Source organism: Daphnia magna, unplaced genomic scaffold (genome assembly GCF_020631705.1).
Source record: "Daphnia magna isolate NIES unplaced genomic scaffold, ASM2063170v1.1 Dm_contigs096, whole genome shotgun sequence".
NCBI classification, from domain to species: Eukaryota; Metazoa; Arthropoda; class Branchiopoda; order Diplostraca; family Daphniidae; genus Daphnia; species Daphnia magna.
The window spans coordinates 182,820-209,833 of NW_025533123.1; the positions used below are offsets into that span (position 1 = coordinate 182,820).

The window sequence follows — 27,014 nt, forward strand, 5'->3', positions numbered from 1 at the left end:
AAGACTACGATCTGCTATAAACCCCTTGAAGACATGCACGTCCTATGCCGTATGGTGGCGCGTCGATCAGATGATCTGAAAAGAATTATTTTTCCTCGTCTCCCTGCCGACTTGAGTCTTCACACACCGTAAGTTTGTAATTAAACTACTTAACATTCCAACAATGTTTTTTTTTGTAAATAGAGCTTAGATATTCCCCATTTAGTATTAATTATTTCATATTTTTATGTGTTGTCTACACATGGTCCATAAAATACTTTATTACAACCCCTTTTTCCTATTTTCAGGCCTATTTCTATAAATCTTTCACCGCTGTTACAAGAAAATAGCTGCCAAAAAAGAGCGGTAAAAATCAGTATCGTCCTCTCTTCTCTGTTAACTGTGCTGCAGATACTTATGAGTTATGATACTACAGTTCTTCTTGTAAATAAACTAAATTTTATTAATTCGTGATAAACTATTTAAATTGTTTATTAAATAAAGGAAATGCCGCGATGTGTAATTATTGGCTGCAGAAATGGTTACAAGAACAAAATTGTGCTAGCTTCAAGAACTGACATTGTCGAAAAGGAAAGTAAATTCACATTATTTTACAAACCAAGTGATCAAAATGTCTCGAAAGTATGGGAAGACAAAATTCCTAAAGAAGACGGAGCTGTTTTACCAAATCGTTACGCTGTTTGTCATGAACACTTTGATGAATCTCAGATAATCAAAAGTGATGTTACAATCATCAATGGGGAGGAAATTAAATTGCCAAGAAGGTGGAAATTAGTCGTGGGTGCTTTCCCAACAATCTTCACAGGTAATATATTTCCAAATTATATCCAACATCCACAATAACACATATTCATATTATTTGTTTATTAGGAACTCCCGTAGAGTTGTTTCTCAAAAAGGCTGTTAGAAAACCTCCAACAGTTCAATTACCTCTTGGAAACATCACCAACTACACAACACACCATTATGGAGCATTGAAGAAGGAACGTACTGTTAAAAAAAAAGGATCAACACACGATGGGGCCAATCAAGATGTAGACACAAATTCTGCTGATTCTTTGTTAAAGGAAAAACAGCAAGAAGAACAAGTAGAATTTGATGAACTGGAACCAAAAAACAAACAATTTTCTGCTGATGAAGCACGCCACGTTGAATTACCTTCAAGTTCTTGGTATGTCAGTAACCCCACTGCGGATAGCTGTAATTTTTTCGAAGTTGTGGCTAAAGATGGAACTACAAGAATTGAAAAGGATGTCAACATTGATTTTAAAAATCTAACAGTTTCCGTAACCTATCACTCAAGAAAAGTTCCGAGTTTCGAGGGATCGTGGTTTCCAAGTACTTCAAAGGATATGGAAGCATCGTTGCTTAGCATACACAAATCGAAAATATGTCCTGGCATTATGCACAACCCATTAAAGCATCCACATCATTCAACAGTAGTTCGCAATGGAAATCTGATTACTAATATTTGGAGAGCTAACAGGTATGTAAATAAATATCAACCATATGTCAATCATTATTTCAATCATTAAACAATGCCATATTAATATATTTCTTTAGCTGTAGGCTTATGATTGCCTCCAACGAAGAAACAAAGAAAACCTGTCCTTGTTGTAAATTACTGGACCTTTCTTTAAGGAAACAATTAAAACGCCAAAAAACTGTGAAAGACCATACTAAACTGAATCACCGCTACATGAGTCTAAAACAATTAGCCAAGAAAGTGAGGCAGACAGGAAAAAATGAATCGCAGTTAAAAATAAGACTCGAGAAAAAAAACATTCAAATCAAAGTATGTATGATGTATGTAATAACTATTTCTTTTACTGCTTATAATATTTTTTTTTTAAATAAGGAACTAAAATTGAAGATAAAGGAACTTCGCGTTGAAATCGCATCCATTAAGAAAGATAAACTTCAATCGATTCTTGACGAACTAGATGATAAGGTATGATCCGCGACTTTGTGTACACAGCAGCGGAAAACCACTAAAAGCTATAAAATTTTATTAATTGCGGAAAATAATGAAATAGAAGAATTTTCCGCAAAACTTTACTAAATTTAGATTGCAACTTCAGTTGTTTCCGCAATTCTAGACTGATCATATTTAGCTTTTTCGTTGTCGACTGCTGTGTATTTAGTTACGTGTATTAGTTTAGGCTGATTTATGTAGATGTTAACAAACTAAGTGTTTTATACGTAGTCGTATAGATTTACTATTCATAACGACATTATCTTGGCATCCCCATTATCTTAAATTGTTTTCTTTTTGTTTCAATAAACAACGACATATGTTTGTACCAATATACTCTTACTTACTACTTCATTTTTTTTAATAGGGTAAGCTGGTTGTTAAAACAATTGTTACAAAAGCAAGATGCAGAGACAAACATTGTCGGGACATGAGGTATGACGTCGAATGGTTGTTGGAATGTTTACTAATAAGAGTAAAAAGTCCGGCCACTTATGAGCATCTTAGAATCAATAACATCATACCCCTTCCATGCAAAGACACACTTAGGAAGATGACCAGTAGCCTCGCCTGTGAATTTGGCTTTAATGACTTCGCCATTGAGTGTATAAGAAAACATTTTAAGAACAAATCACTAACAGAGAGATATGGTTCACTAATGTGGGATGAAATGAGTATCATGCAAGATATTCGTTTTGACAAAAACAGTTTCCAGTATAAGGGATTTACGTATTTATACACAATATTTATTATACGTACTTATAACAATACGTATTTATACACTGATTTTGAAGAAGATGAAACCAATTTCTCTGCTCTTGATGAAGACTGGGTTGAAGACGAAGATAATGAAGATGGAAGCACTCAAGAAACATCAACCACCCATTTAGCTGACCATGCGCTTGTTCTAGTATTCAGACCCTACAGAGCTAGATGGATTCAGCCTATATCTGTTTTTGCCTCAAAAAGCGCAGCTTCTGGTGTAGAATTACAAAAAATCGTCATGAAAGCATTAGTTATCCTAGAAGAGGTAGATGCACGAGTTCTCACTACAGTGTGTGACGGTTCTTCCCCAAACAATTCACTTTGGACTGCGTTTGGAATTTCCGGATCAAATACTGACAAAGTATGCATGAAGAATTCAATAAAGCACCCTACCGCAGACACAAATATTTATTTCTTGAGAGATGCTCCTCACTTATTTAAATGCATTCGCAATCATATCTTCAATCACAAAGATGTCCAAGTATGTAAACATATTTAAATTTCATAGAACATGTAATGTTAAATTAAATTTCAATTAAGCAATTATTTAACTGTTGTTGTAGGCTTCCGGAAAAACAATTAAGTATTCGGACCTACTGAATTTATTTAAACATGATACAGTAAGGTGTAGTTAATACCCCACTAGTTGACCTAGTTATTAGACTTTCTAGAAAATATAACAAGCGGAGAGAACAAGTCTCGGCACGCCCGTTATAAATAGAAACTTTTATGATTTGTCCAAAGCCGCCCAAAACGGCCTTAACCTGCCGTAGCTAAAAATAGATATATTTTTGTCTGTTGGGAATTGCCCAAAACGGCCCGAAACTGCCCGGCCTATTTTTAAGAATCGTCCAAATTCGCCCGATACCGCTTGAATTTGTCCGCCTATACCTCTTCGTGACGTCCAAATTCGCCCGATACCGCCCGATTTTGTCCGCCTATACCTTAACATTGTCCCGTATGTCCATGACTATGACTACATATGAAAATGATGACTAACATATAAAAAGCCACCGCAAACTCCCAAAAGGCAGTCAGATCTACTCTGCCTGTTCCGTGTGCCAACTTAGGCCTCTGCCGCTCTCCCGCCGAGCCCGCTACCGTAACTCTTGCAAGCCGCAGAATAAGTACCCCTTTAAGTAATCACTAAGTAGCTGTTTGACTCTTACTTTATTACGTCTATGCCTTGAAGTTAGTACCCATTGGTAACCTTTAAGTGTCATGAGTCTTCTTCCCTCAATTTACGAGCTTGTTTAATTATTCTACGGTTACCTGTTGCAAATCGGTTTATAATACACGGCTTTTTATTTATTTCGTGCGTGTTGTTTTATGCTTGCTAAGTATACAAGACATTGTGAGTAAAGACGCCGCATTAAATTAAACTTTTCCGTATTGGAGACAACATGACAACGTCGTGCACTCCTTTACATCTGGTGGCAGCGGTTTTCGAACTCACTTACAGTGTCGTTGTATACTTGTGTTAAGCCTAAGACAAGACGTACCCTTTTTTTTTCAACAGCCAACTAAGACTGAAAATATGTCCATCGAGTCAATGGAAATATTACCAATCTCAGCTAATACTGCTGAACATGACTCCTTGTTGTCCGAAAGGAAAACGGGCTTTCAAAAAAGGCCCATTCATTTTACTATGAACACTGTATCCTTGACCCAAGTGGATAGACCTAAGACTCTTTTATCTGACACGCAGTCAAACCTAACTAGAATAACCAAAACGTCGTTTATAAAAAGAATTTCTTTTTTTTAACGTCTAGAAAATCAACCAAACAAACTAAGTTACCAACAAGTAGCAACGTTTCTTTTCATAAATTCGAACCCTTAACGGAAGGACAAAGCGCCGTCAATCTTTTTCCCCAAAGTAGCATTGCTTCCGAATTAAGTAGCTTAAACGTAAAAACGAAAATTGACCAAGTAACAATTCAGAGCAATGATAAGCCGAATGGAGATGTCATTAACTTCGGAAACCTGTCTATCACATCCCCCGATATTCTAACAGACAACACAATAAAAAATTTAGATATTGCAAACAGGCAGATTGGCAAAACCACAAGAGAAAGTGTAATTTCAAAGAATCCCAGTTATTCCTCTTTAGCGTCAGATTCGTTTTCCGATGTTGTCGACCAGACCATAGAATGTTTTCCGATTCTACAATCGACTAATAATACTCTTCAATCCTACAGTTTCTATCACGCCCCAAATTCTGTCTCTGAGACAACCGAGTATACTATGCACGAAACAAAACAATTTACAAATTTGAACAATAAAATAGACAGATTAATAGACCTCATGGACAATCTAGACAGCTTGATACAGTCTAACCTCTGGCGAGAAAACGGGACGGTTCTCCCACCAAAGGGAAGGCACAATTATGCGTCGAACCAATCAAAACAAATCAATTTTTCAAAGCCCTCCTCCTCAAAAACTTTCACTAGACAAAAACAAGCCTACGGCTACCGACAGATACACGTAAAGCCTTTCAGAAAGACTAACCGAAACAACTCAGGTCAAGATAGTTTTAGACAAAACAATAGGTTTATGCAGTCTGCCATAGGGTGTGCAAATTGCGGCCTTGCAAACCACAACATCGAAATGTGTTTTCAATATTCAAGAAAAAATAAAGTACGGGAAAAACCGCCTTCTTGTTATTTTTGTCAACAAGTAGGACATAAAGCAAATTCGTGCCGAGGTAGAGACAGTCTGATTAGGTCTAACGTATCTACCCTTTACTAAACCAGAAAAACAAGTAGTACCAGCTGTAAAATAGGGTTAGTTTAAAGAAATCAAAATTAATAATAATAATTTTAAAAAATGGATCCCAAAAAAGTAAAATCAGTCGCAAAAAAAATTTATTTAAATAATAAAAATAAAAATAGTATAGCATCAAATTCACAAGTAGCTCAAAGAACTCTATGGAAAACTAAGGTATACTTCAATCAAAGCAACATTTGATCCTGGTGACGAGAAAAACCGTTACACAAAAATATTTGTAACGCAAACAAAAAGTGTCGGAACATCAATAAGATGGCTTTGAGTCCGACACAGAAATTATATGAGGGACACGATAAGAAAATATTACTTTGAATAATTTCCCTTGCCATTTCTTACTTCACTGCGGGCTGCGAAACGACGGCTAATACAGTCACTATAGCAGTTAAAAGGGTATTTTATATCTCAAAGAACTGTCAGGTAGTATATACCACAATCTGGGAGCAAGGTGATAGTTTAGTCACCGGCTCTCATTTTCTATTATTTCCGGTATGGATTTACCGGAAGGCGTGGAAGTTATTCGATACTGCCGCAGCCAGAAGACTCTACCCATAGATATCTTTAATGAAAGCGCGTCGGAACATTAATGACAATTGCACTGAGTCCAACGTAGATTTTTATTAGTCTAGATCTTCTTAAGTTGTAGAGGCCACAATAAAGGAGCAGGGTGATAAATTAGGCACTAGCTCTCTCTTTTTATTCTCCCGGAGTATGGATTTACCCGAGGGAATATATATAAGCAATTTCGTAAACGCTACGAACGAAAACAGAAAATATCAGATTGTTGTAGAAAACAATTATAATATGGCACACACTCTACCGAGAGATAGTCCCCTTGGTGGATTAGAATTCTCTTGTCAGCTGATAGGCTTAGTATCTAAAAATCAAGAGTTGGTTTCCATGAAGTAAATGTCAGAAATCGAGTTTAAATCAGAAACAGATGAAGACCGCTAATATAAAACGAGCATAACATGGTTTAGTGGGTACGTCTCCCAGGTTTTCTCAAATGGATGAGGTTGCAATACAAGAGCAAGGTGATAGTGTAGTCATCACCTCACCTTTTTATATCTTCCCAGAGTGAGGATTTGCCCTAGGGTATACGATACGAAATTCTTTGGTGCTACAAACAATAAATGAAAAATATATTTCTTTTTGCGGAAAAAAGAAATCGCTCGGACTCGTGTGAATTAGATTGACTCAGGAAAACCGATTATCTTGTCAACTGGCAGGCAAAGTATCTCCAGGTCAAGAATTCGTTTCCCTGAAGGAAATTTCAAAATTAATTTTTTAAACAGAAACGAAAGAAAACGGCTAAAATAAAATAAAAAAAAAAAAACACAAATATTTCGCTTCCAAACAAAACTATTAAATATTGCGACAGAATCTAGATTGGGACACTCAAAAAAAAAGTAATTAAAAAAAAAAGAAAAAAAAAAAATACGAATTGAAATAAAAAGTAAACTTCTATCGACACCGAAAAGAAACAATCTTTTCAACTTTGACCTTATTACACGGGACAAGGCCAGTAGGAATTGAAACGTTGGGTTAAAGAAATGTTGCATTCAAATGCAATGGGATTCCGCTGGATGGACATAGTAAATTTAGTTGTTAAAACAGTGTTTCGAAGCAATCAAAGGAAGCTCAATAATTTTTACGAAAAGAGTTTCATTTCCACAATAAAGAATCGATGGAACTTTGGACAAACTTTACGGAAAAACGTACTATAACGTTTGATCTTACCACAAGCACTAGAAAATTCAAACTTGAAGTATCATCAAAAGCCCAACCTTGACTAGAGGAAAAAAAAATGTTGGAATTGGCTAAAAATACAATTCATTTGCGAACTATCCCAAAAGATCAATGAGTCACATTCAAAGAGTTGTCTGGAAAAAAAAAAATAGAAACAATCATACACATGCACAAAATGAGACAGAGCAAAGACAAAAAATAATAATAAGGAAAAAAAAATAAAACTAAAACTGAAACAAAAAACAAATCAAAGCAAAAGAAACAGAACAATGCAAAAAAAAAAGAAACAAAACAAAATCAATGAGGATAAACAAAGCCAAAAGAAAAACAAAAAAACACAAAAAACAAACAGACAAAAAAAAAATAAATAAAAAATAAAAAAAATAAATAAAAAAAAAAATAAAAAAAATAAAAAAAAAAAAAATATATATAATAATAATAATAATAATACTAATACCATGATAGATAGTTACAAAAGAAACCGATGGAACCCAATCTAAAAGTAAAAGTATAACTGGTGTGTTGTTTTCGGGGGCCACCCTACTAATGCTGCATAAACTCCCAAAAGTCCGTATCGGCCATCATATAGGATGCGCCCGATAAACGCGGATGAAACTTGCAATAAAATTATAGTTAATACGCGAACTCTAAGCTCGTCTACCGTTTTCCCCATCTCCTTGCTCTATATCACCCTTGCTCATTCTGCCTTTACCCAACTTCCATCCCGTAAAAATTTTTGCCGTACATATATCTCGGGGAAATGCCCCAGGCAACCATATGGTGCACCCTCTATGATATTTTCACCCCTTTTATTCATATAGCCATATAGCACTCCCCTTGTATTCCTTTTTCCCACTCCTACGGTAAACGAAAAATAAACCTGCCATATTTCCATAATAACCCTCCGTGACACGACTGTCACGTAGACTGTTCCCCACCCCTTCATACCATAGGATGCTTCCGATAAAAACGGATAAGGCTCCAACAGCTATACGATTCAATAGGCTACATTTTCAGCCATCCGATACTATAACCCGCCCAACCCCACTCCTTACCCTTCTGCACGCTCCTGCAATAGTGAATCGCTTTTCTTCGCGTAAACCCCCCAATAAACGAACTCCCACCACAACCACCTCCCCCCCCCCACAATTTAGGATGTCGGAAATAAAACCGGATACAAACAGCGTATGCAAGCGTACGTTGCGGCAGTCCATTTCGCCATCTCTCACTTCTCCCTCCATCTTCCTCTTACTCACTTTCCCCCATTGCCCCCCCTCCCCGCGACAACGCCATGTTTCCCCCTGTAACTTCCCTTACCCAAACATCAACCCCTAATACTAATAATCCCATGTAAATAGGATGTTTAAGATATAGATAGATAAAAATATTCAACCACTCAGCGGCATAGCAACGTATACGGCCCCATATGCTCTGTTTACCCCATTGTTCTCCATGTATGTGTCCAACCCAACCTTATAAGTATTATGCCGACCCGCGCTACTCCTACTACTCTCCTCGACAAACGCATTCCAGATCACGACATGCGACTGCAACAAGCCAAGCAGAGTCGGACTCCTCCAATTTTCCGATGGCTCCTGCGAACCTGCCACATGCAATTCGAATATGAAAGTCGACTATCGAGTCATGACCGACAAAAAGGCAGCTTTTAACTTCCCGGGATACATCTGTGGTAGATGAAAATCAATTAAGCATATCACGATCAATTTCGTAGGACAAGTTATTTACCGTTCCGGAACGCATCGCCATGGAAACGACGGCGGTAGAGTGTGATATAATGAGACAATCGAGGCGATGCAACGAGAGCCCAATGATGAAATCAGAAAACAAATGGATATTTAACCAAGAACCGGAGGACTTCGGTTATTGGCTAAGAACCACCACTGTGGTTACAGTCAACTGTATGTTAGAAGAAGTCGTCCTTTCCCGAATTGACGAAGGAGACATGATAAACACGCCACTAGGAAAAACCAACGTATCTCATGGATCTCTATCCCATAACCATCTAACATTATTTTGGATCGACACCTACGGAAAACCAACTGATATCGTAATCCGACAATTAGAGAAAGGCGTGGGATTCTGGTACGAATCTTCAACGAACGGGACTTGGATCCTCCAAGACGACTCAAAACAGTTGGACTTTCACGTACGGTTGACGTCACGCTGCCAAACCGTGAAATGCGACAAAAAAATAGACAGTTGGACCGTGATCGGAGACAACCATTTGTTCATCATTAAATACCCATTGGGACCGTCCGCAGTTACCGTACCATCCATCATCAAGGATATTGTGACAAAAAGAAATGACCCTTTAGATATCAACATCCGACAAAACGCAAGAATCCAGTATTTAGAGGACGCCGCCATCCGTCACGAAAATGAACTTATCCGCGTCATCCAGAGCATGCAGTGTGACCAACGACGTGCTAAACACGCACAAGCCGTGTCAACTGCCCAATACAATGGATGGCTGGCAGCCGCACAGCTTGGTCTTCGGCAATGCATCAAACTGATCGCCACCGGAAACATCGTCTCTGTTACAAACGCTCACGCGCATTGGAGACGTTGTAGCAGAGATGAGATGAGGAGGATGAAAAAATAATGACAATGAAAGATGACTGGAGGGAAAGAACACTTTATTTCTGTGTAGATGTGGTGGGGGAGACAATTTTACCGACGTGGTAGAGAGAGAGAGAGACTAGGGGTACCTTTTACTTCGATACTGGATTTTACACAACTGAACAAAAAAGGGGGCAAGGGCTTCTTAACGTTAACATACATTTAAAAGGCCCTTGCCACCTACAATCCTGCCCGTGAGGGCAGCACCGTAGGTGACAGCGGGCCCACCTGTCCACAGGTACAAACAAAAAAGGGAATAAAAAAAAAAAGAACAAAACAGTTTTCAGGAAGACAAAATTACCACCCCCAAAAATGGCACGTCGACGTTCAATTTTCTTTCGGCAGGAGCCTCTTGTAGGAGCTCCGAGGGCCACAGAGGATCTGGTGATGGTCTCCCACCTTGCAGAGATTGCAGCACCGAGGATGCGGGCAATCGGCCAAGGTGGTGTGGCCAGCAACAGAGGTGGGCAAAAAACACCCGAAGCAACGATGCTGCGTGAAAAGAAGCTCCAGGCGATCTTGATTGGTGAGAGTCATAAACTCCTCACATTCCGCAATCTTCAACGTGCAGCGGTAAGATCCCGGCTTCTCCAAATGCTCGGGCAAGAAACAGCGGATGGTCGGGGTGTGACGGGGCACAACGTACTTCGGGGCGTCGGGAATTGGAACCGTTACGTGGACGTTTTCGGTTACCTCCTTTTCCCGAATGTTGCGCAGCAGGTCTCCAACAAATCCACTCAACATTTTCTCCCTTTCAGCTCGGTAGTGGACCTGGACGTTGACGAGATCTTCAGCTCCCTGAGCGATTTCTTCGTTCAGGCGAAGGACCACGCGCTGATGGGCGTAAATGACGTCCACGGCTTCCTTTCGGGCTTGAACCAAATGAAGTTGATTTTCATTTAGATTCCGCACGCACTCCTCTTCCTTTTCACGGGACTCCTTCAACTTGTTTTTGATGGAGGCGGCGGATTCGGCTGGATTTTGGGCCATAGTGAACGTCGACGGCGAGAGATGATTAGCACACACAATGATGAAGTAGCACACACCAAGTCAAGGGGTAAACTGTCGCCTGCTTTTCGTAAGGGACTAAACAGTTTCCCTAAGCGGTCAAGGGTTAAACAGTAGGCGACCTAATTTTGCCTTTGCCCTTTGACCTAAGTATAGGTGGCGTTGCCGTCGGAAATTTTACAATGCGGTTTTAGTTCCCACTTTTTACAGTGTTACATATAACTATATAAACCAGTTTTACATTTTACATTTTGACATTAGACATTTCACAATTTTACAATTTTACCATTTTTTTTTACTTTTATACAAGAATTTACTATTTACATTACATTTTGACCTAACGATCTCGATTTTTACTCAGTTGACCCAATTTTTTTCACTTTCTACGTAAACGTCCTGCTCTTTGGCCGTAGCCATAACACAGAGCTTAGTCACTGGACGAATACAAGGGTTTTTGTGGTTGCTGATTTGCACTTTTACCACTCGTACAACGTTATCAGAGTCACTGGGGAGAACCTCTATCACTTTTCCCAACGGCCACTGTCCACGTAGAGTATTCGGCTCAATGACGATTACTAGGTCTCCGACGGTAACGTTTGGCCGATTTTCCGACCATTTTCTCCTTTCCGTCAGGTGTGGAACGTATTCACGAAGCCATCTGTTCCAAAAATGTTGTATGATGGCCTGGCTTTGGAGGAATTGTTTCGATGTGACGTCCATGTTCTCAGCATCTCCCAACTTTAGCGGCACGTAGGGACGGGCTCCTCCATGAAGAAAGTGATTCGGCGTTAACGGATCGGGATCTTCTGGATCCATGCTGAGGTGGGTTAGTGGCCGAGCGTTCAAAAGGGCTGCTACTTCTGCGATCACCGTTCTTAGGACCCGATCGGTGACCAAACGATTCCCGACGCTGACCTTCATGGCTCGCTTGCACGATTGCACGAGCCTTTCCCAAACTCCACCGAAATAGGGTCCGTGAGGAGGAGAGAAATGCCACTCTATTTGTTGGCATGCCATCTTCGACTGCAACTCCTGGTGTTGTTTGACTAACTCCGTTAGAGCTTGTCGGAGTTCTTGTTCCCCAGCTACGAGATTTGTTCCGTTGTCACTGTAAACAACGTTCGGCTTTCCACGTAAACTTACGAACCGAGTGAAACATAGCATGAATTCTTCGAGACTTAGGCCGTCAGAGACTTCTAGGTGAACGGCTCTAGTTGTTAGGCACGTAAACAGGCATACCCAACGTTTCTCGTGTCTACATCCTCTTCCACCGACTCGTACCGTTAGAGGGCCGAAGTAATCGATTCCCGTATATGCGAAAGGTGGAAGATAGGGAGTAAGCCTGTGAACTGGTAACGATGCCATGAGTGGTGGAATGGGTTTCGATGATCTCCGCTTGCAAGGCCAGCAGGTGTTGACAACCGATTTGATGACGTTACGTCCAGAGATTATCCAGTAACGTGAACGTAAATCCGCCAACAATCTTTCAGATTTAATGTGAAGATTCCGTGTGTGATGATCCCATACAATCCGCTGCGTCAGGAGTTGATCGGCTGGAAGCAGGATGGGATGCTTTGTGGAATAATCAACTGGAGCCTGAAGTATACGTCCGCCTACACGTAACTGACCTGTTTCATCCAGAAAAGGCCTAAACGTGCGTAGTTTTGACTTCAGAGGCAACTCCAAGCTCTTTTTCAAGGCGTAGATTTCTTCCGCAAATGCCAGTCCTTGGGTGCGTTTAACACAAAGCGTGAGGGCCGTCATCATTTCTTCGGCCGTCAACTCCCCCACGGTTGGCTTGTAAATTCCCATCTTAGCTCTGGCGTTGGTCGCGAACCTTCTGCACCAAGCGATAACTCTTTGGATCTTGAGTAAGCTGGAATACCTTTTTACACAGTCATCAATCGGGTGATTTTCGTCTTCCGTTTTGACTACGAAGACTCGAATTACGTTAACGTCCCTTTCTTCCGGCTCTGTGATCTCTTCCCAAATATCCCACTCCGACGGATCGAGTTTCAGGAACGATGGACCCTCGTGGAATTTCACCAACTCGTCGACGTTCTTCGGGTCAATGCCACGACTACACAGGTCCGCTGGATTGTTAATTCCGGAAACGTGACGCCATTGTCTTCGATTTGTGTTCCGGAGGATTCTGCCAATCCGATTGTTCACGAAGGTTTCAAATCGGCAAGTGCGGGAATGGATCCAACGTAAGACGGTTTGAGAGTCGGTGTGGAAGGTAACTTCACGTAAATCGATTTCGAGCTCCCGACAGATTACTAGGGCGATATTTAAGCCTTCTACAGCAGCCTGCAACTCTAATCTTGGGATCGTGAGTCCTTTTACTGGTGTTACGTGTGTTTTAGCCATGACAAAGGATACGTTGATCGACTGGTCTTCGAAGATGAAACGGAAGTACGCCACAGCTCCAAATCCTTTTGTGCTTGCATCCGTAAATACATGCAGGTGCTGCTGCGTCCAACGACCACGTTGATGCCGGAAACATCTTGGTACTGTTAACAACTCCAGGTTATCCAGATGCTCGTACCAGTAGTGAAAGCGTTGGCCTAATTCTTCGGCGCCGTGGTGCGGTAAATACCACGTTCTACTTGACTCCTTCCGCAACTCTTCGGTCGTGAGGAGTCTGGCGTGATCCAGGCCGATGTACTCCTTAACAACTGCATCATACTTCTGGGCGAAGTCTACATCTCGTTGAAATCGCCTCTCCAGAGAATAAAGTCTCTTCAATGCAGTTGCCCGATTGTCTGGAAGGTTTACGTTGTCGGTTTTCCACATAAGGCCGACTTGATACCGGTTACCAACATTCTTTACTGTTGACTCGAGGATACGTTGCCCACGTAGATCTTCTTCGGAGAGAACAGGCTGCTCCATGTCTACGTCTTTCGCCTCCAGCTGCCAGAATTTCTTGACTAACTCGTTGAGGTCTTCGAGACGTTCCTCTGCTACTATGTGGGCGATGAACGGACGCCCATCTTGTGGCGGGCCCGTTTGACCACCCAGGCACCAACCAAACGGTGTTTTGAAGGCGATAGGCCCAATTGTTCCAGCCGGCGGCTTGACGGAATCTACGTGATCGTGGGCTTCTGCTACGTCAATTCCAATTAATACTCCAACGTCTTCGGGTTGTATGTTCGGGACATCAAGACCGCGTAGGTGTGTCCAGGACTCCATCTGACGAGGGTTGATTGGAGGATTTGGCGTCACCTTCAAATTGTCGACGGCGTAGGCGTGTTTAACTTCAAATCGGCTTGTTCCATCGACGGATGAGAGGGAGAAATCCACAACCGCAGCTTGGACGTTTGATGTGGCTCCATCATAAGAGACAACGTTGATACGTTTATGCTGACCAACGAGTCCCAACCTTTTTACTAAATCTCTCCTGATCAGTGTGGTGTCACTTCCGGTATCCAGGAATCCGAAAGTGTCGACCCATCTTGTGCCGACGCTAATACGAACGGGTACAATCTTGAAACGTACACGTCGCTTTACCGGTTCCTTCTGGGTTAGTGTCCCGAGGAAAGCAGTCGATGTAGACGCTGATGGAGACATTTGATCCGATAGTTTACTCCGTGGGATGAACTCGGACCCGTGAAGCAAGGGATGGTGTCTTGATCCAGTGCATCGACCCATGGTACATTTGATGTCCCTGGGACACTCCTTGCGTTCATGTTTGCCGGTTAGGCATAGTAGACACCTCCCGGACTTAAATATGACTTCAGCCCTCTTCGTGGGCGTGAAAGACATAAACAGGTTACAGCTGGCCAAGTTGTGAGCCCTGCCGTTACAAGCTAGGCACCTCCATTGGTCAGTCTTTTCGGCCGCTTTCTCCTCCGTTTTCGGTTGTTTTCCCTTGGGAGCAGCCTCCGGAGGTGACGACGCCGTTGATTTAGAGCCTTCTTCTGTCGAAACGTGTTCAATGGTCGACGTGTGAGCAGCGTTCTGTTTCTTGCCAGGCTTCTTCTCATCAAACCGTACTTTGGACGTCGACGTAGGCAAGGACTCAAATACGTTTTTACCATGTTGCTTACTCATGGATTTTACTGTTACCCAGTCGTCCAGGTCCAGAACGTTCAGCTCTGCACCCGTTCTCTTTCGTTTTTCATTCCACTTCTCTTTAAAATACGTCGTCAGCTTTGCTTCCATGGCCATCAGAGTAGTACGGCTATGAAGCTCGTGGGCATATCTTGATTGTGACAGCGTGACCACTGCTCCATGCAACCGATTTGCAAAAGTCTTGAGGCTCGCCGCATCTTGGCTCTTCAAAGGTGGAATCTGCAGCAGGTCGTCGAGGTACGTTTGATCCATGACTTCGGTGCGGCCGTAAACTGCATCGAGTCGTTCCCATACCACGGAGTACATAGCCTCATCAGCGAGGCACTCGCCGATCTCATTCCGGACCTCCTTCGACAGCAGCTCTTCCAACATGAATAGTAGGACAGGAGAACCGTTGTACTCTTGTTCGTATAAGGCTCGAAATTTAGCCTTAAACCGGGCGTAGTTCTTCGGATTTCCATCAAACGGCTGGATCGTGAAGGTCGGAGTACGTGGACGACTACAGCAGCCGCCATGAGGATGGTTGGAAGGGCCAGCGGCAGGTGGAGGTTCAGGGGTCGTGTCCGAACTCTCCGAAGACGTATCGTGCCCAGGGGGTGGGCATGGATTGCAGGTTGAAGGCATGATGGGCAAGGGTCTTCGGGTAGGATCCTGTGCAGAGGTACCGGCTGGAACGTAACGATTGGACAAGTCTCTACGGTGCATTACTGTGGCCTCAATTGACTTTAAGGACGCCCGGGCAGGGATGTCTTGTGTAGCAGCGAGTGACTGTGATCGTTTTGGAAGGCGTGTCTCTTGGTCCAGAACTTGCTCTTGTATCGTTCTCAGATGGATCTTGTTGACTTCCATCGTTGTTTTTAGACCTTCAATCTGAGCATTTAGGTCCAAGTTAACCTCTTTGATCTTCTGATCCATTTCACGTAGACTCTGACGTGAATCTTTCACCAAGTTGGTGTTAGCGGCGATTTCTGATGACGTCTTTTCCGCGCTGTCAATGAGTTTGCTCAGGTGCTCACCCATGCCTTTCAGCGCCTTGCTTAACGTTTCCGTAGCCGACGTGGTGCTCGCTTCCATCTGGATTCTTGCACGTTCCATCTTGACTTCCAGTTCCAGTATCTGTTTCTGGATGCACAGATCACGATGGCTGGGTTGACCAAGGGAAACATTTGACGCTGAATGGGTAGACCTCTTCCGTGATAGCGTGGTGCTAACTGTGACGTCAGAAGTTGTCGTACCAATAGAGCTGGCTGAGTGACGTGACGACGTGGCATACCTAATGGCGAAGTTGAGGATTTCCACGTGGTCGGTGTCGAATTGTACCTCCCATTTTTCACATGCTTGACGTTGTGGATCCGTAATATCGGGCAAGCTCCCCATATACGTGTGGTGGAGATCTTTGACGTCTTCGTAGATACGAATTAATTCGTCTCGCCATGCTGCAACTTGCAACTTCTTGAGTCTGATGGCTCCCATCTTGTGATCTGCCACTGCTTTTCTGAGCTGATTCGTTAACTTCGTGTGGGCCGCCTTTCTTCTCCCACGTTTCTGCTTGAGATCGTTTTCTGGGAGGAGGGGGCCTTCATTCTTCATTGCTTCTGGTTTCATTTCGTCTTCTATAGAGATATTGCCGCCCGACTCAATACTCTCGGCTTTTGCTACGGCTTCACTCATGACGTAGAAACGTTCAAAGACAAGGAAGTAGTCACACGTAAACGGATGTCGATGATTCACGTAGATACAGCGACGATACAGTCAGATACGTAAAGGGCGTGGTAGACCGGGTTTGGCCTTCAGGATGGCGTGGACGTGTGTCAAAGTCTTACAAAGGGGAATACCCGACAATTTTACTGAATCTAACAAGTTTTACTAGGGATATCAAGAGAAATGCACGTGTTCGTTAAATCCCGGGTTTCGGCACCATTTGTTACAAACGCTCACGCGCATTGGAGACGTTATAGCAGAGATGAGATGAGGAGGATGAAAAAATAATGACAATGAAAGATGACTGGAGGGAAAGAACACTTTATTTCTGTGTAGATGTGGTGGGGGAGACAATTTTACCGACGTGGTAGAGAGAGAGAGAGACTAGGGGTACCTTTTACTTCGATACTGGATTTTACACAACTGAACAAAAAAGGGGGCAAGGGCTTCTTAACGTTAACATAAATTTAAAAGGCCCTTGCCACCTACAATCCTGCCCGTGAGGGCAGCACCGTAGGTGACAGTCTCAGCCCTACAATGCACCCCTACAACAGTAAATTTCACGACGGATACAACCACTTGTGGACCTCAACCGCGGTTCAACAATTTCACCATTGGCCGGTCCGGTTGGGAACTCACTGCTTTTACGCCAAGCTACTGGGATGGAGGTATCGTGAATTTTAACGACAAACCTCACGCCTATCGCAATAACACGTGGCAACCGGTCGAAGCATCCGTCGTCATCCCACAGCGTGATTTGGCTGACGCTTTCCGATATCAAGACGTCAACTTCTTCGAATATCAACATCAAACCAACCCCGCTTATACGGAAGCCCTCATTAGCCCAATGGATATAATGGCCGATATCACAGCTTCCATGAACGAACATTCCCTGACTGTCCCCAATCAAATTACAGGGACATCGGCTATCGTCGTATCCGCAGCCGAGAAAGCAGGTCTCGGAACCTTTACCAATTGGTTCGAGAATTTTAAAGTCTACTCATTCATCATCCTGCTCATCGCTATTTTTCTACTGATCGCTCGTGTTTGTTACGCCCTCGGATTTTGTGGTTTGATATGGAAATGTTGCTGTAAGCCCCCACGTCCTCCCCCTACGGCGGTTTACCAGCCGAGAAGCAGCCGACCCACAGGTCCCTGAATTTTCTTTTGGATTGCGGGACGCAATCTAGTATGAAGGGGAGCGATGTAACGAAACGCCAAGCGAAGCCCCTTCTTGCCCCTTTTATTTTTGCTTAATTAAACTAAGACCTTATTTCTTAAACTCCCCTTAACTTAATACCCCACTAGTTGACCTAGTTATTAGACTTTCTAGAAAATATAACAAGCGGAGAGAACAAGTCTCGGCACGCCCGTTATAAATAGAAACTTTTATGATTTGTCCAAAGCCGCCCAAAACGGCCTTAACCTGCCGTAGCTAAAAATAGATATATTTTTGTCTGTTGGGAATTGCCCAAAACGGCCCGAAACTGCCCGGCCTATTTTTAACAATCGTCCAAATTCGCCCGATACCGCTTGAATTTGTCCGCCTATACCTCTTCGTGACGTCCAAATTCGCCCGATACCGCCCGATTTTGTCCGCCTATACCTTAACATTGTCCCGTATGTCCCCCACGGGATGATGACTAACATATAAAAAGCCACCGCAAACTCCCAAAAGGCAGTCAGATCTACTCTGCCTGTTCCGTGTGCCAACTTAGGCCTCTGCCGCTCTCCCGCCGAGCCCGCTACCGTAACTCTTGCAAGCCGCAGAATAAGTACCCCTTTAAGTAATCACTAAGTAGCTGTTTGACTCTTACTTTATTACGTCTATGCCTTGAAGTTAGTACCCATTGGTAACCTTTAAGTGTCATGAGTCTTCTTCCCTCAATTTACGAGCTTGTTTAATTATTCTACGGTTACCTGTTGCAAATCGGTTTATAATACACGGCTTTTTATTTATTTCGTGCGTGTTGTTTTATGCTTGCTAAGTATACAAGACATTGTGAGTAAAGACGCCGCATTAAATTAAACTTTTCCGTATTGGAGACAACATGACAACGTCGTGCAGTCCTTTACAGAAGTATAAAGTCATGTTTCCTTTTTTCAGATTTTGAATGTATAATTTCCGTTCACGGATTGTATTTCAATTTTCAGTGTAAAATTTGTATTACAAGTATTACAATGTTTACAGGATTTGTTTCCGTTTACGGATTGTTTACCTTATTTATACACAGACTTGCCGTGATCGAAATCAATTTTTGATCGTGATCAAACTCAAACTCAAAAAATGAGTTTGATCGCCGATCAAACTCAAAAATTTTTATCGTGATCAAACTTATTTCTTCGCTCAAAATTTCTTATTCCACGCAATCTACTGATAATTCGTGGAAATATGTTCCCATAATTTAACTCGCAATGTTTAACGTTTTTTCGTTTTACTGTAAATGTTCGTTTTATTCACCGCTAGATGGCGTATGAAAAATGAAAAATTGATCGCTGAAATGAGTTGATCGCCGATCAAACTAAAAAAAATTATCGATCGGCAAGTCTGTTTAAACACATACATAATTTAAATTTTCATTTACCACTTAAAACTACTTAATTAAAATTCATTGAATTGTTGTTTTCTCCAGCAGTTGGTTTTCTTTTGGATCATTGTCTGCTCCAATGGGATGAACAACAAACCATTCACAAACAATAACTAAATAAAAATAAACCAGATAGAACTAGGGATAGAAAAAAAAAATTAGGAAATGAAAAAATGAATAGGGTACCCACTGCTAGGAAGAAAAGGGGGAAAATCTTAATTTTATTTATGAAAACTAATTTTTTAACATGAAGAAGTTTGTTTCTCCATAAGACGCTGCAGCCGCAGCAAACCAACTTCGACACAAAAGAGATTTTCGCATTTGTGGAGAACGTGCAACGTAGGATGTTTTATTGCTCTATAGACAGTAACCCCCCCCCCCCAAAAAAAACCAAATTACCAATAAAACAAGCATGAAACAAAAATAACAGCTACAAATAGCTATTGAGAAGAGAAAGAAAAGGTACACAAGAAACACCAAAATAATTTCAGCAATTCAAATAATTCCCAACAGCATAGGGGAGAGAGAGAGAGAAAAAAGCAAAACAAATACAACGGGTCGGGTAACAGTTATAAACGCTCTTCCACCTCGGCCTCATGAATAGTCAACCAACTTTCCAATTTGACTATGCGTTGAGTCAAGGCTTTTATGGTTGCCCCGGTTTGGCGCAAACGAACGAATAGAATTGCTCCCAAACCAAAGAATAAATCGCTATAACTACTATTCATTCGAAAGGGTACCGAACTGTTTCGGGTTGCCCCGCGCCCCGTCTAGCTTTCTCTTCTTCCTCAATGATACGCAGATGTTCCCCCATGAGGGCTACGCGACCTTGAATCATCGCATGGCGCGTCAGTATCGGCTGGCTATTCTGGGTTCTTGCCCCCCCCTCCCTTTTTAGTCTAGTCTCACTAGCTTCGAGCGCGGCCACGACTACTTTAGCTTCAGTGTACACCTTCCAGACATCGCCCTTCTGAATGGATGGACTCAAGGACCATCCTGACAGCAGGACAGATTTAATTTCTTTCAGGGCGGCTTGAAGTTGCAGCGGTGGAAAAAGGGTAGCTGGTAGACGTTCCATAGCCATAGCAGCCAATCCAACGGCAAAATTATCCATCACCTTTTCGATCCATCCCACGGCGGATCCAATTTGACGGAACGCATCTCCAACTTTCGTGGTGGCAATCCATTGCCTTTCGATCTCTTTCACCACCGCGTCCATTTTGTTGTCCATTTTCCAGGCCTCTTGTTCGATTTGTGCAAAAGCCGTCTGTAGCTCGGCTACGGCATCGCCACTTGCCTTAGTTTCCCACAGCGTCTCGTTAATGAGAGAGGCATGAACTTCCAGGGCATGCACAATGGATGTTGTCTCCGTCGAAAGCTTGTTGATCCGGTCGTTCACGTGTTCAATATCTTCTTGGGTAGAGACCCCAAAAAGCCAGTTAAGAAGTCGACCTCCTCCATCCACTAGGCCACGTTTCACTCTGGACTCTTGTACACAGACGGCTGTTTTTAGTTCGTTCCAGAGTTGATGAATCTTCCGCAACTTCAACAATTCTTCTTGTGCCCGTTCTTTCACATGTTGTTGCAATTCCTGTTTAAACTGAAACTTAGGTCCGTCGTAGTGATTGGACATGGCGTTCATTCGAATGTCTAACCACTCGTATAATGATTTTATCACTTGGTCCCCTGGATCAAACGTAAAATCCGTCACCACTACCCACTCCGAGTCGGAGAAGGCTAATTCTCCTTCCGACTTGAAGATTCCCCCTTGATAGGCGATGTTTTCGCTGGCAGCTACCGGACCCGGACCTGACATTACGGCAAGTAAAAACATCAACGGAAAGGCCAATAAGAATGTTTTTCTCGGGGCCCGTATTCTTGTAGAGTGTCGAAGGCCGATGCCCTCGGTTGCGATGGCTGTAGCATGTGACGGCCCATCACGTACAGCGGGAGTGTCAGCCGGAGAGTTCCGGTTCACTCCTCTTAGTTCAGGTCCATGGACTCCCGATGCCCACATAACACAAGGCAGTCCGTCGGATGTCCGACAGATGTCGGGGTCGGATGTTGAGTACATCTTTTTTATATCCTCCGGACAGCCCGATATCGGATTTGGATGTCCTATGGATGTAATTTTTTTTGGTCTTGACCGCCTTCAACAGCGCCGTCGGACATTCTAAGGATATCCGAACGGTGTTTCATTTGGCTATAAATATGACGTGTATTGGATCTCTAATCTTGAAAAAACATTAGACTATATCAGAATTCGAACTCGGGTCTCCCGCACCACAGTCGAATATTATTCCACTGTGCCAATCTATATATATAAAAATTATTATTTTCGAACAATACAATCGAATTGTTGTAAAACACTTGAGCTTTTTCGAAAACAAATCACATACAGGATTTTTAAGAAGTTAAGATGATGCCGAACTTAGGTTAAACCAGAAGTGTATAAATTGAAATTAAACAACCCACATAACACAAGGCAGTCCATCGGATGTCCGACAGATGTCGGGGTCGGATGTTGAGTACATCTATTTCATATCCTCCGGACAGCCCGATATCCGATTTGGATGTCCTATAGATGTATTTTTTTTTGGTTTTGACCGCCCTCAACAGCGCCGTCGGACATTCTAAGGATATCCGAACGGGCTTTCATTTGGCTATAAATATGACATGTATTGTACATCTAATCTTGAAAAAACATTAGGATATACCGGGATTCGAACTCGGGTCTCCCGCATCACAGTCGAATATTATTCCACTGTTTGAAAAACCAAAATTTGAAAAAAAATGCTTTAAGCGATCTTTATTTTTTAAAGAGCCGTTTGTATTTGAGGCATCGCGGACACTTAAGTCGCGCGGCACCCACTGCCGCGGTCTCCGCAGCAGTGCCAAAGTGCGAAGGAACTCTACGACACCTGCGACTGGTCCCAACCATCAGAGGACCAGATGAACTTCCTCAATCGTGCGCCAACCCAACAAGAGCTTGAAGCTAAGCTTCGCCGGGCTACCAATACATCACCAGGGGTTGATGGCCTAGAATACTGTAAGGAACGGTCAGCCGCGTTCCTTACATCCCTTTCTCCCTTCCCACGCTTACAACCCTTTTCCCCTCTTCCACCGATAGGTCATCTACCGATGGCTCCGGCCTTCAATCTCCCTTCTACCTGGCCTTCAAACGTGTGAATTCTCCACATAGGTGTTACATTTACACACAAAATATTAATTCCCTTTGCGACACCTAACCCTAAGTGACCTTGCTCCTTCGTATAAATGTTGCCCTTTTCCCCGATTGTCAGTCAGTCTTCAGTCAGTCTTCAGTCAGTCTTCAGTCAGTCTTGAGTCAGTCTTGTGTCAGTCTCTTTTGCAGTCTTCATCAGTAAGTCTCTTTAAATCGGACTCGTCTTGTTAACTGTTATCTCGGTTTCTTTGCAAAAACTCTGTGCAACAATAAACTCATCATCATCACACACAACTATTCCCCATATTCAATATTAAAAGTAAGGAAAACTATTTTCATTCCCCGTCCTTACATTTGGTGACAGTGAACTTCGTACCCTGAACCCCCGAAAAGACTTTAACCAGTGCCACGTTAACCTAAAGTAACATTTTAGCACCATCCATCCGTTACTGAAAAATTAATTCAAAATGCAAAAAACTATCAAGATAAATACGACGATGCTTAAGAAAGTATGGAACGAAAAAATTACACGTCAATTGAAGAAATTTTGAAAAATTTTGAGAGACATTTCTACAAGTAAGTTTGAAACTCAAGTTCCTACACAAGAACCTGCTATAATCATCAGTGCCAAACAAACGCACGATAACACAAGCATAGGCACCAGCGAAGCTTTTTCCATCACCATTGAACTTCCAACAATGATAGGAGATCAATCCTCAAATGAAGCCTCTACAAAATTGGAGGAAAACGAATCTTTAACAAAATGCACTGCCTTAACGGTTGTTCAAGAAGATTTAACAGCCATCTCTTACTACCAAAACGAGGACCAAGTCTTCCCGAAGAATATCAAGATAAATAGCCTTTTTTCGTCAACTGAAAAAATTCAAACACATTGCCATCGAGAACCGAGCAATATCAAAGATACTACCTATTCACCAACAAATACTACCTTAAAGTGTTCGGCTCTTTGTTTTACTAGAACAACCGCTTCATCTGCTGTTAACTTCAGACCATCATGCATCAAAAAGCAGTTCAACAACCTCCTTTCAAACACCCTGATTAACTACATTCTACCAAAATATTGGGAGCAGTTCATGAAATTTGAAAAGTGCCTTACAGCTTTAAAAGGCCACTACAACAGCATTCAGCGATTCAGCGATCCATTATGCCACCCAAGCCCCAATGTAAAGATGAAAAATACCACTTAAATCCACCACGACGACGTCACCAACCATCTTCAACAGCCGATTCTTGACCAAGTTTTCGCCATTCTCATCGTACTTCCAAACACAATTTACTATCACCAACATGTTCATCAGCACAAGTGACTCAACAGCCACCAAGGAAAGAAGATTTATCCACGGATATTTGACCCATCACGGAAAGGAGATTCACCCACGGACTATCGATCAATGCATTTACTGTTTCAAATGACTTCGCTGACATCACAATTCTTTTTCTAATTCCCTTGACTATTTTATTTTTTACAACAACCTAAGCCTCAAAACTAACTTTAAAGGTCTAATATCAAATTTGGTTTTCATCGGCGCACAAAAAAAAAATCTTCAAAAATTATATACAATTATCCTCCGCCAGACGGAGCGCATCCCTCATTATCCTTCGACTGCCGCGAGATGATGTACTAAGAAATAGACATTTTCCCAGTCGCCATTCTCCCCTTTCTGACAGGCAAGGTGTACTAGGTTTAGACACCCCCTCTCAGCCACAAGAGCTAACGAACTGAAGAAGACGTCTGAATCCGAAGAGACCACGTCGAGTTCAACGCTCATGCATCTACGGACATTTCAGCCCTGGACCTGCCTATGTTACAGACGTTTCTGGCATTACAGATACCGGGTGGATCTCCGCATTCTTGGACCCCTCTGGATTCTCGCCGCTGCGGAAAACACGTCCCCTCTTCAAAAATTTAAAAAAAATGTTGCACCTTTGTTTTCCCGATTCAGATTTGACCTTATATCTTTTTATAGATTGCGGGACGCAATCTTTCGGCACGGGATGTTATGTAAGGAACGGTCAGCCGCGTTCCTTACATCCCTTTCTCCCTTCCCACGCTTACAACCCTTTTCCCCTCTTCCACCGATAGGTCATCTACCGATGGCTCCGGCCTTCAATTTCCCTTCTACCTGGCCTTCAAACGTGTGAATTCTCCACATAGGTGTTACATTTACACACAAAATATTAATTCCCTTTGCGACACCTAACCCTAAGTGACCTTGCTCCTTCGTATAAATGTTGCCCTTTTCCCCGATTGTCAGTCAGTCTTCAGTCAGTCTTCAGTCAGTCTTCAGTCAGTCTTGAGTCAGTCTTGTGTCAGTCTCTTTTGCAGTCTTCATCAGTAAGTCTCTTTAAATCGGACTCGTCTTGTTAACTGTTATCTCGGTCTTTGCCAAAAACTCTGTGCAACAATAAACTCATCATCATCACACACAACTATTCCCCATATTCAATATTAAAAGTAAGGAAAACTATTTTCATTCCCCGTCCTTACAATACCGTCATCTTAGAGCCATCGACCCCAACTGCATTCTGCTGGAAACAGTTTGTAAAATGGTCTGGAAGCTGGGGATTCCTAACTGTTGGAAGACACCGCGAACTGTCCCCATTTTCAAGAAGGGGGACACCAGCGACTATTCCAACTATAGACCAATATCCCTTCTTCCCACCATTTACAAACTGTTCTCGGGAGTGATCAGCCAAAGAATAACGGAAGTTGCCTCAGACCTTGGCTGGTTATCTCCCGAGCAAAAGCGTTTCCTCCCGGGGGTCCAAGGTATTCAAGAACATACACAGCTCTTACAGACGGTTGTCGAGGAAACAAAGACCAAGCGAAGGCACATGTCCATAGCATGGCTGGACATGTGCAATGCGTTTGGTTCTGTGCCTCACGCCGTTCTGAATGAGCAGTTCACATCACTTCCAATACCAGAAGACCTCCGGCGCATCCGAAATCGGATGGATTTTGCCGTTGGGAAAGAATCCATTCGCATTTTCCCGACAGCGGGTGTTCGCCAGGGTGACGCTCTTAGTTCCCCTATTTTTAACCTGGCTTCCGAGCCCCTCGTCAGGGCCGGAAAGTCCAATATTAACCCCGGATTTTTATTATTTGCCTCGCTCGTGAAAACCACGGCATATGCTGACGACATTGCCGTGGTTACAAATTCTCCTTCCGAGCTCCAAAATATTTTAAACGTTTTAACCCACACCGCTAACACCTTGGGACTGCAATTTAATGCCGGGAAGTGTGCTTGTCTGGTCTTTGACAAAGGCAAGCCGTCTGAGACCCAGTGCCGAATTGATAATCAATTGATTCGGTGCTTGGGTCCAGACGACCAAGAAACATATCTTGGTACACCGATAGGCGGAAAATTGCGGTTCCGACCACCAACTGACCTTATCCCTAACCTTGACAAGATTGCCGCCTCCAACCTTGCACCATGGCAAAAACTTGAAATTTTCCGTAGTCACCTTCTTCCCTCCCTTTCCCATCACCTCGCTTCGGGTCGGGTCCTGAAAGATTCCCTTACCCAACTGGACACTGAGTGCAGGAAGTTCCTAGGCCTTATTTGCAACTTACCCAACCACGCAACTGTCCCCTTTTTCTATGCAGATCGGCGGGTTGGGGGCCTAGGAACATGCCGCCTCACTGATGATGCTGATATCTGGACCATCGCCAGAGCTGCTCAGCTCCTCACTTGTAGAGATCCTACAGTGAGGAATGTTTGCCGAGAGCAGCTCCACGACACCATTCGGCGAAGGTTCAGAACTGAGCATCCAGGAGTGTTACCAGTTGGGGAATATCTTTCAGGATCCATGGATGGGGGGCTCTACAGACTGAGGTACGCGGAGGCAGGGTCTAACCTTTGGACTCTTGCCCGCCAAGCTGCCAAACGACTGGGAGTGCGGATTGATGTATCCGGCGACGAAAATTTAAGAATTGTCGCAGATGACGTCTCCGTAAGCCCAGTTAAGGCAGTCCGCGGACTTCGGAAAGTAGCACGGCAGCGCTATACCAGGAACCTGCTCACCGACAAGAGCCACCAGGGAGTTGTAGCCCATTGCCTCTCCCTGGAAGGAACATCGAAAGACATGGCTCGCCTGGTATCCTGCCGTACGCCCCTCTCCTTTCGCGACTGGAGATACCTTCACAGAGCCCGGCTCGACATCCTTCCTCTTCGTAGGCACTCGTGGTTTTGCTCTCAGGAGCAGGATACGAGTTGTCGACGATGTGGGAAGGAAAACGAGACTGGGTATCACGTTCTTAATCACTGTGAAGAAGGTCTCCAGTTAGCCACCAAGAGGCACAACACCGTCCAAGATCTCCTGGAAACGCTGCTTGTCAAGCAAGGCCACGATGTCACTGTTAACAAAGCCATCCCCGGGCAACGCCTAAGACCAGATGTTGAATTAACATTATCTGGTTCCCGGGTGATGGTTGACGTCGTGGTCTGCTATGACCAACCAGGGAGCATGGAGAATGCCTACCAGCGAAAGATTGCTAAATATTCTTCCCTTGGTAGGATTCTCC

General features: G+C 43.1%; 3 protein-coding genes across 3 annotated transcripts; all 3 read left to right on the top strand.

Annotated features, from left to right (window-relative positions):
• The first annotated feature begins 2 nt into the window (after window positions 1-2).
• Window positions 3-3,443, top strand: LOC123477577. Its single transcript, XM_045180960.1, has 8 exons — window positions 3-128; window positions 288-423; window positions 484-805; window positions 871-1,486; window positions 1,564-1,795; window positions 1,859-1,951; window positions 2,343-3,221; window positions 3,304-3,443. Exons 1-8 carry the CDS (start codon window positions 34-36, stop codon window positions 3,373-3,375), a joined length of 2,445 nt encoding a protein of 814 aa, XP_045036895.1. The 5' UTR covers window positions 3-33; the 3' UTR covers window positions 3,376-3,443.
• Window positions 3,444-9,021: 5,578 nt separating this feature from the next.
• Window positions 9,022-10,153, top strand: LOC123477602. Its single transcript, XM_045181007.1, has one exon. It carries the CDS (start codon window positions 9,039-9,041, stop codon window positions 9,894-9,896), a length of 858 nt encoding a protein of 285 aa, XP_045036942.1. The 5' UTR covers window positions 9,022-9,038; the 3' UTR covers window positions 9,897-10,153.
• Window positions 10,154-16,989: 6,836 nt separating this feature from the next.
• On the top strand, window positions 16,990-17,967 carry LOC123477596. Its single transcript, XM_045180990.1, has 2 exons — window positions 16,990-17,028; window positions 17,214-17,967. The coding sequence occupies exons 1-2, from the start codon at window positions 16,990-16,992 to the stop codon at window positions 17,853-17,855; spliced, it is 681 nt and encodes a 226-aa protein (XP_045036925.1). The 3' UTR covers window positions 17,856-17,967.
• Window positions 17,968-27,014: the final 9,047 nt, after the last annotated feature.